Source organism: Xiphophorus hellerii, chromosome 4 (genome assembly GCF_003331165.1).
Source record: "Xiphophorus hellerii strain 12219 chromosome 4, Xiphophorus_hellerii-4.1, whole genome shotgun sequence".
Lineage (NCBI taxonomy): Eukaryota > Metazoa > Chordata > Actinopteri > Cyprinodontiformes > Poeciliidae > Xiphophorus > Xiphophorus hellerii.
Genome location: NC_045675.1, coordinates 18,559,581 through 18,569,888, shown reverse-complemented (window position 1 = coordinate 18,569,888; position 10,308 = coordinate 18,559,581). Strand labels below are relative to the sequence as shown.

The following is a 10,308-nucleotide window of genomic DNA, read 5'->3' as shown; positions in this document are numbered from 1 at the left end:
AAAAGATGAACACTCTGGAAACACAAAAAGGTCATAATTACAGGATGTACAAGATGTCAGCTGCGTGTAGAAAACAGATGCATTCATTTGATTATTTCAAAAATATATATTTATATGCACATACTCTTTTTGTACAGTGGCTAAACACTTGTTTGGTATTAAAATGTGCACAAAGGTATTTATTTTCCGTCATTAAATATTACTCAGCTTGCTTAACATTTTCTGCAGGGATTATGAGTTAATAAGGTGATAAAAGACCTAAGTAACAATTCTGCCTTCCCTTTGATAAAATATCATATTAAGTGGAATGCCAAGAGTTTAGACAGAAATTGAAAAACAGATTGAGAATTACTATGTTTTTAACCTGCCTTGTGACACTACATGTTCTATATATATATATTTGTGTATATAAACAAAACCAAAGAGACATTAAAACAGGGCATCTTTTCTTTACACACTGGCTAAATTGTGGGTTTGGATACAAGTCTTTAAAAAAAGGATAATTTATGTGAAGTAGTTGAAAAAAAAAAACTGCTAGCCTGTGTGATGTCGAAACAAAAACCTACTATATTATTCAACAACTGCAAGACTGATTGTTATGTTGCTGCAGAAAAGACATTTGCAGTCTGGTGACAATCATGATTATTTTCTTCTCCAGTGAGGTTGTAAAACAATTTTGCAAACAGTGTATGAATTAAACCAAGAGACAGCACATTCTGCCTGCAACTCTACCACAGAGGACTTCATCATCTTGAATCTGTTTGTAGTAAAGTTCATTAAGAGATTACAAACTACTTCAATCACCCCCATTTTTTAAAATTTCTTTAGTTTTTAAAGTGTATTTCATATGAATGACATAAATTCTTGCAAAATAATTAATCAACTTTGCATGAATCCTGAGTAACCTTTAAAAAAATACTTGTAATCAAAAAACCAAAAGGAACATAAAGAATCCGTTCATTGAATCAGCACTCCTGATCTGAATGCAACACGTCAAACGCCAGAGGACATTTTACTGATTTGAAATCAAACAATGCTAAAATGACACACAAAGACACGCAAAATACACACTAACATGTTTAAAGATGTGCTCTCGTTCTCCCTGCTCATTCTCTCTGTCACATTTCAGTCAGAAATAGTCACACTCAAACTCAACAAAAACCAGAGAGTTAAGGGGGGCTTGAGGGAAGTATGGTGGTACACATGAATAAAAGCATCAAAAACGATGCAGATATAATGCTATTAATCAGTCAACATTTCAATAAAGTCTCTGTGACTGAGTCTGATACAGTGTTTCGTGTCACCAGCAAGGAGAGGAAACTTCTCAAGCCAAAACTCTGGGCCAAAATGGACTTAGTAAAGTTTCAGACAGGCACATCAGCTTATGTATATATTCAAAAAATAAATATATTTTTTGATTCTACTTTATTTATATATATATAGATAGATAGATATATATCTATCTATATATACAGTACAGACCAAAAGTTTGGACACACCTTCTAATTCAATGGGTTTTCTTTATTTTCATGACTATTTATAAGGCAAGAAATCCCACTTATTAACCTGACAGGGCTCACCTATGAAGTGAAAACCATTTCAGGTGACGATCTCTTGAAGCTCATCAAGAAAATGCAGAGTGTGTGCAAAGCAGTAATCACAGCAAAAGGTTGCTACTTTGAAGAAACTAGAATATAAGGGGTATTTTCAGTTGTTTTACACTTTTTTGTTTAGTGCATATTTCCACATGTGTTATTCATAGTTTTGATGCCTTCAGTGTGAATCTACAATGTCAATAGTCATGAAAATAAAGGAAACTCATTGAATTAAAAGGTGTGTCCAAACTTTTGGTCTGTACTGTATATATAGATACAGTATATATCTATCTATATATATATAGATAGATATATATCCATATATATATCTATTTCTTGACACTGAGGCTGAAGCAGTTTCAGTCTCTTGTCTTCCGGACTGTTCACTTTGGTAAGGGCTAAGGATACCACCTGCTTCAGTACTTTTCCTCTACCTTTCGTTTAATTTTTTTTAAATAAACAGGAACTACTTTGTACCTAAAGGAGGTGTTAAGTGTTAAGCGCTTTGCATTCAAGGCAGCATCACAGCCAATTCACCATGGAGGAAAAGTTAATGCTGGACCCCCTTCCACAGTCCTCTTCTGCACCTTTACCCTTGGTTCTGGTGCTTTTATGTCTGTTTGCACTTGACTCTCCATGGGATGAAAGTGCATAGGGGTTGGGCCCCTACCGTTGCAGTAAGGATCCGCTCACAGTAGTAAGGCCTTTTTGTTTCTCTGAAAAACGACGTGACTGTTTTAACATTTGAGTGTCTGCACAGTGAATCATTTAATGTGTGTGTTCAGGATAGAGCGGGAACAAAGTATGTTTTATGTGCATCTATTGACTCTCTGTCTCTGTGTCAGTAAAAGGCAGATGGTTGAAGAACTTCAGTACTTCCACAACTTCTCCTTTGCTTTTTCGTGCAGCTTTGCACATTCACTTTGTCCTCCTGCTACTGACGCTCCTCCCCCTCCTCCTCTTCCTGGATGACCTGGATGTCATCTGACGGGGAGGTGGGCAAGCTGTCCGGCTGCTGCTGTTTGCCAAGTTCTTTGTTCTTGTCCTCCTCCTCAATGATCTTCTTCCAAACCTTGTGGTTCTCTGTCAGGTGCTGCATGATGCAGCTGAACAACCTGCGACGACCTTTCGTCCTTCCTACAAGTGAGTAACGGAAACAAACATCTTAAAGGAAATACATGCTGGTGTGAGGAACTGAAAAAAATCTCCCAATGCAAAAATGAACAAACATAAAACAAAATGGATTAAATGTCAGACTCTTGTCAGTGTCATGACATTAGATTCATATGGAATGACTAGGACTGAACACCAGGTGACACTTTTAAAATACATGGTAACAACAATCACGAGAAGTCCTCCTATTTTTCTCGCCAATCAGAAAAAAGCATGTAGGCCTTTAAGTTCCTGGATATCATAGACTAAAGTTTTTGCATTCCTTTGGCGTGGAGCGCTTTAGATGCAATCTTCATTTACTCCGTTTTAGAGGTGTTACCAAAAAGCAAGAGAAGTAGCCATACATATTAAAATATTCTTTAAAAGGATGAATGAAGCAAAAGCCACATTGCTGCTTTTAAAATTAAGTTGCCCCTCAAATCAAATGAGAATCAAAAAAAGAGCTGTGACTGTTAAATCTAACCTGTTCCAAGATCAACTTCTAACTCATCTTCCTCATCTTCTTCATCTGTGTCCTCCTGTGCTTCATCATCTTCTTCATCTGATTCCGATTCATTTACCCAGTGACCAGGAAGGAGACCGGCAGCATCGTAGGAGTTACAGAGAGGTCCCACAATATGGGTGATGAAGGACTCCTGTAGCTTGGCCAGCTGCGGTGCAGAGCGGTCCATGAAGGGGCTGATGGGTAATCCTAACCTTGCTTCTTCATCGCCCTGCAGATAACAAAAGCTTAAGTTAGAAGCTGCTTTAATGAGACACACGATGAGAAATTCAAACTGGTGTTCAAGGTCTGCTCAATCTGACTCGAGGTTTCTCTTAAGGTGTTATTTAACTAATAGTCAGGGTAGGGATGGGTTTTGATACGTCCATCCATTATTGATCATAAGGGAGTGTCCAGGGAAACTATCAAAACATAGTACTTAACTATTGTGAATTAGAGTAGATTATTTTGTTTTTTTAATTGAAATAAAACAAATATGTGTTCTACAGGTTCTTGTGCTTTCATTATGGAGTACAGAGAAACCTGATTAAAAGTTAGCTCAGTCCATCAAGACTATGAAATCAAACAGAGGGGAACAAACATGGCAGATTTAAAATGACTTCTATCTGTGAGAGGAATTAAGAGATGTCAATTAACTTTCTCCATTACGTTTTTCTTTTTTGAATTGTGTGCTTGCTCCAGTTCGTTGTAGTAACATTGACGTTTAGATAATGACGAGGTTTCTCAAAGGGTTGATTCAGAAAAAATGTTAGTTGTAATGGGATGGGGGTGGGTGTACGCTCATGGATCAAAACAATAAATATTACCGCAATTCACCAAAAGTTTAAATGGTAAGCAAAGTGCAAGGGTAAAAGATAAAAAAGAAGCAATTTTCCGCTACTTTTTCTCTACTGCAGAGAACGGTGAGATCCAAGTATATCATGTCTGTTAATATGCATTCATTCCTATAATTCAGGAATGAAATATAGAAAAAAAGGTCTAAAATTAAAGAAAAACTAATTCAGTCCAAAAGTTCTTCATAAACAATTCCTAAAGTTTCATTGTGCAGAACAGAAACTATTTTGGAAAAGGTCAAACATTCCCAAAGCTATAGGCAAACACATCATTATCTTCATAATATTGTCATTACAAAGTTTAACGGAAGCATATATGAAACAGAGATAACCGCAACATAATGTAGAAAATCGATTTTATAATTCTTCTGCATGATCCAGTCCATTCTGAGGGCCTTCTGAGCCTTTAATTTTTTCACATCCATCCATCCACTTTGAAAATGGCACAAAACTAATGGGTTGGTCTGCTGATCGATCTCCTTGGTTTATAGAAAAAACCCAATAAAAACCCACAACAAGCTGAATCTTGAAACAGATTATCTAAAGGAGCAGGAGACCACAATGGGTGCCACTCCCATCAGCTAATAAGAGGAAACTGATTTTAGAATTAGCAAATCCTCCAAAATTGGAACGTGACAGATTGCAAATTTGTTGCCTTGTCTTAGGAGTTTTGAATTCAGCTGCAACATTAATACAGAAGGGTCTGAATTGGGAGAAAATAACATGAAAGCATGAAACAATCCCGCCTTGCATCAACGGTTCAGGTTTCTGCTGGTGGTGTTCTAATGCTGTGAGAGATATGTTCTAGCTACATCTAGCTAAACAGTTTACAAAAGTCTACTTATTGTTGCAGACCACTGTGTAACCGATGGTGACTTTGACTCAAAACATCTCAAACCGATTTCTTGAACATGACAATGAGTTCATTGTAATCCTACAGTCACTTTAATCCAAAAGAGTAGCTTTGGAATGTGGTGGAACAAGAGATTCCAATATTGGATCTACAGTCAATGAAAGAGTGATGTCATTATGTTGATATGTAAAAGAAAACCTCTGAGGAATGTTTCTGTTACTTTGTTGAATTTATGCCACATGGATAATAAAATGGCCAGTGAGTAAACTTTGCTCTATTATTGTACAGACTGTACCTGCTCATAAAACTCATTAACAATGCCTTCCGTCCACTTGAGGTGCAGGTCTCGGACTTTGGCCGGTCCATTGATGTCTGCCAGCTTGATACAAACTTGGCACACCAGAAGTCTGTCGTTCTCATTGGTCCAATCAATTCCTGGACTGTTTACATCGTTTACCTTTTAACAAACAAACACACATGGATGCCTTTTTTTCTTTTACCACAACAGATTCCAGAAATGAGGAGATCAATGATGATGTGATTTATGACTGGTGTGACAGTGCACCTTGGCATTGAACTCAGCCAGAAAGTCAAAGTGCTTCTTGAGGTCTGTGGCCAGTATTGCCTCGATGACAAGGAAGCGGAAACGCTTGAATTCGACATGATCTAAGTTGGCCAGGAAGTTGTACTCGGGCTGGGACAGGTAGAGGCTCCAGGCAGATGCAGCATGATGGTTCTCTAGGACTGAGCGATCATTGTACAGCACTGCCTGTAATTGACAGGAGAAACAAAACAAACAAGTGAAGAACTGCAAAGTAAGGTGGTTCCTAATGCTTAGTTAAGAAGCTCCACTAATGCATTATTTTAGATAATGTATCTGCAAAGACATAGCCATTTGTGAAGGATTTAAAAATAGCAACAAAAAAATCCATAAAAGAGATAAAAACGCACAAAGATAAATGGTTATGAAAGACGTATTAGACATACAGTACAGACCAAAAGTTTGGACACACCTTTCTAATTCAATGGGTTTCCTTTATTTTCATGACTATTGACATTGTAGATTCACACTGAAGGCATCAAACTATGAATAACATGTGGAAATATGCACTAAACAAAAAAGTGTAAAACAACTGAAAATACTCCTTATATTCTAGTTTCTTCAAAGTAGCAACCTTTTGCTGTGATTACTGCTTTGCACACACTCTGCATTTTCTTGATGAGCTTCAAGAGGTAGTCACCTGAAATGGTTTTCACTTCATAGGTGTGCCCTGTCAGGTTAATAAGTGGGATTTCTTGCCTTATAAATAGTCATGAAAATAAAGAAAACCCATTGAATTAGAAGGTGTGTCCAAACCTTTGGTCTGTACTGTATTTTAGTGTAATGACTGTAACGATTAAAGGCAAACACAATGACAAATGTAGCAGTCTTTTGATGCAGACGGTAGTTCACCACACCGTCAGCAATTAACCAGTTCAAGGTCCATCTCCTTTCTTTTGACCCTTTTTTTTGACTAAACAGAGACAGTGAGAGTCCTATCACTGGTTGTGAAAACACATCAAGACTGGAAGAAGTGGTTACTTTTTCCTGCTCTCGTGTGCATTATAGAGAACAATGGGATGAACCTTTTACGTGAGCAGTAGCTAATCTCGCATATGATCTACATTTGTATTACATTTGCTTGATGACATAAAAGCAGTTGAACATAAAGTAACTAAGGAAAAGGGGTGCAAGGAAAAACACTCAAGTTAAATATTAACCTGTAAAACTAAAGGAAAAATACACCCTAAAGAAAATAAGACACAGTTGAACAAACACTGCAGTCTTTTACAGACATCTGCATTCATTATTTATCAAATTACAAGAATAAGTACATAGAGAAAAATGGACTATTGACAATATGAGGCCTTGTGAAATTTGAAATCTTGTGTTTTACACATAAAATTCAGAAAAATGTGGCATTTGTGAGCATTCAGACTCAATAAAAGCAGTTCTTGAAGAACAAGAATGCAATTAGAGGTGTAGGCCTTTTGAGGTATGTGTCCACCAAAATTGTACATCTAGAGTCTGATGTTTTTCCCAATTTATCATTGTTAAACACAATTTCAATCAGATTGGATGAAGAGAATTTATAAATGGAAGCTTGTAAATATGTTCATTTAGTGTTAAATGCATACAGATCTGAATACACTGTTATTGCACATGGTGCTGCTCACATCCTCCTTTCCCACTGCTAGGCTACAGCTAGTTCCCCACAAAGGAGCCTGCCATGAATGCTCAGGCTAGTTAGTATGGCCACCGATGATGATGGATAAAAAGTTTCCCTGTAGTGGTAATTTGATTCTCCACCAGTAGCACATTTTGAAGCGCATACAGAAGCGATTGACAGCGCTAAGACCCTCCTCCTGGCCTCTGATTGGTTGTTTCTGACCAGGAGCAAATATGTAAAAAACATTTTTTAATGCAAAAGTTACATGCGGCAACTTTAATGTTGTAAGTACAGATATGTACTTAAACATGTTCAAAGACTATCAGCTTTATAAAGTATACAAAATACCACAAAAGCAAAATTAAAAGAAAGAAACTTTTATTTCTCTCCATATAATCTTTTCTTTTTTCCACAGCATTACTAAGGAATAATTTTGTAACTGTAACTGCCAGCTTGACACAAACACACCAGAAGTCTGTCGTTCTCACTGGTCCAATCAATTCATGAAGTATGTTTTACAAGCTAACCATTCCTGTGTATGGCTGTAAAACCAGGATTCTTTTTTCTCCTTACTAGGCTCTGTTTGTTTCCAGGTGCCTCTTCAAGCTTGTAGTTAAGTTTATTGCATCTGAAGCAGACTTTTCAACATCCGGGCATTTCACATTTTAGTGTGACATTGTGCTGATCTTCAGCCACCACATATTCAAATTAATTTGAATTTGTTTTACACCTAACATAACTATAGGATCTGTGTGCAAGGAGAGACAGAAAAACTGGGGAAGCTAAAGAGAAACTTTTTGCTAATTTTATGATAATAGTATAAGTGAACATTCTGTACAATCTTGGCAGTGACACATTGGCATACTTTAAAGAGCATTCGTTCAAATTAAGAGTAATTGATGAACCCATCCACTGATTTTGGTTAAGAACACAGCAGAGAGCCAGACATGTGATTATCTCACTCACAGGGTTTGCCTCGAGCCCAGACGCCAAAGTTGATATTTGCTTTACGATTGATGGTTTTCAGAAAAGAAAAATCCTTTTAAAGGTCAGGTTGAAAGCTTAGCAAACAATGACCCTCTGTGCTCAGTGGATGGCAGACAGAGATAATGGATGAGGTTGCATTATGTGCTTCATGCAGGACAGAAACATTGGAAAACTGTTGTTGCAAGTCAGGTGACTTGAGTTAAATAAAAGAGGAAGGTGGGAGTAAAACCTCCAGGATATATTTCTACCTATTTAAAAAGACAAAAATTACAGATTTTAGGACTATATCACCCTCTGCATTTATTAACATTGCTGCTGATGTCGAGAAAGCCTAGAAAATATACATTTTATTGCAACAAAATCTTACACTGAAATATAAAAAAAATCCAACATTTAATTTGAATGCATTTATTTGTGAAATATATGTGGAAAAAAAAAAAAAAACTTATTCATGTATTTATTTTTTGGTGACACCATTAGTGGTGACCCTAACAATTTCTACAAAATGGTCTCACTTTATCGGTGTCATAGAAATTTTCATTTGTAATGCATGACTTTCTGCTTCACTGGGGTATTACACATGACCAAGAGGCCAAGTTATTCTAACCACCCCTCAAAACAGGAAGGATTACCGATTACCTGTCCTTAAAAAGCCTGACCTGCCAATTCCATTTTTGGCTGATAAATGGTAAATGGACTGAACTTCTATAGCACTTTTCCAGTCATTACGACCACTCAAAGCGCTTTATACTCACAAATGCACACGCATTTATACACTGATATGTAGATCAGTAGGCAGTTTGGGGTTAAGTGCCTTTTTCAGGGGCACATCAACATGTGGCAGGAGAAAGCTGGAATCGAACCTACAACTACTCCTCACATAGAGCCACAGTTGCCCAAAGTAACTTGGTATCAAATTGATTACATGGTATCAAATTGGAAATGTTGATAAATATATCAAGAAAGTCGCTGAGTTGGCAACAGAGGGATGACTATTGTTAACTACAAATGTGCAGACATGACCTGTGGCCTGGTCTGTCAGTTAAACCTGTTTCTCTCTGCACAGCAGAAGAGGTCACTTGTTTTTTTTTTTTTAGACCTTTTCTGAAGTAGATAAGATCGGCTTCACCTGTAAGTATGGGCCAATAACCGATCTCTCAAAATATACTACTGCAATAAAAGAACTTATTTGAAAAGTATACATTTTCACAAGAGAGCCAAGTAAATGCTTGCACTATATTGTCAAGAACCTCTGGGGTGTGCAAAACTTTAAAAGGAAAATGTTCATCAGTAAATGCATTCATTATTTATAGTAACATTTAAATATACTAGACCAACAGGTTACCTGAGGTGCATTAGTGGCTATTAGAAAGGCGTTTGTACGACCAGGATGGTCGTAGTCGTGCATTGCAGCTGCTACATAAAGGGCCATGAGCTCCAGGGCAGGTATGTTCCAGGCCAGGCAGCCGTAGCTGTCATCTGAAATGGAGGAGCTCTTGGAGGTGGCGTATGATATCCTGCCTGGGGAAATTCCACTATCTGAATCTGGAAAAAATAAAACAGTTTGACATCTTATTAAGGACAGACACAAAAAAGTACAAACTAAAAAAAAAAATATTATCAAAGATAAGGAAGAAAACTTATAATGTAAAATAAACATTGTGCTACATGACAGAAATCTTACATCAGAAGGTGAGAGGAGATAGTGCTCAATGGATTTTTATTAAAACACGATGCATATAACCATGCTGGATAATTATGATGTTTCTTTTTTTGATGACTCTGTAGTATTTACCTGTGTCACTTCCTGTCACATGCTCACTGTGGATTTGTTGAAACCCAGGGATCGGTCGAGTGGTTAAGTACCAAACAGCATGGAGGACATCTGTAGCATGGACCCGGTTATGATCTGTTTTAATGAAGAACAGTGCAAATGAAATTTATCCCTCTGGAACAATATAATAAATACTTGAGTGCAGGTTTTATCAGCAGAAACATCGTTATCGGCCAGTTTCTTTAAATTATGTATCAGTCCGATATTAATCACCAATAGTCATTTTCATCTTGTTGCCTTTTTTTATATAAGAAGTGGAGGGGAGGAGGGTGGTCATGTGATAATAGCAAGCTATCTGTGACAGTTTTAGTGACAGTAAAG

General features: G+C 37.1%; 1 protein-coding gene across 1 annotated transcript in view; it reads right to left on the bottom strand.

Annotated features, from left to right (window-relative positions):
* Nucleotides 1-1,836: 1,836 nt before the first annotated feature.
* The window catches only part of pde3b (phosphodiesterase 3B), a 49,611-nt gene continuing 41,139 nt past the window's right edge, over nucleotides 1,837-10,308 (bottom strand). The window contains exons 11-16 of the mRNA XM_032561208.1: nucleotides 9,949-10,062; nucleotides 9,499-9,698; nucleotides 5,522-5,725; nucleotides 5,252-5,413; nucleotides 3,232-3,481; nucleotides 1,837-2,732 (exon numbers count right to left, since the gene is read on the bottom strand). Coding sequence (XP_032417099.1) covers nucleotides 2,530-2,732; nucleotides 3,232-3,481; nucleotides 5,252-5,413; nucleotides 5,522-5,725; nucleotides 9,499-9,698; nucleotides 9,949-10,062 — 1,133 coding nt within the window. The 3' untranslated portion in view covers nucleotides 1,837-2,529. The remainder of the gene's footprint in view (nucleotides 2,733-3,231; nucleotides 3,482-5,251; nucleotides 5,414-5,521; nucleotides 5,726-9,498; nucleotides 9,699-9,948; nucleotides 10,063-10,308) is intronic.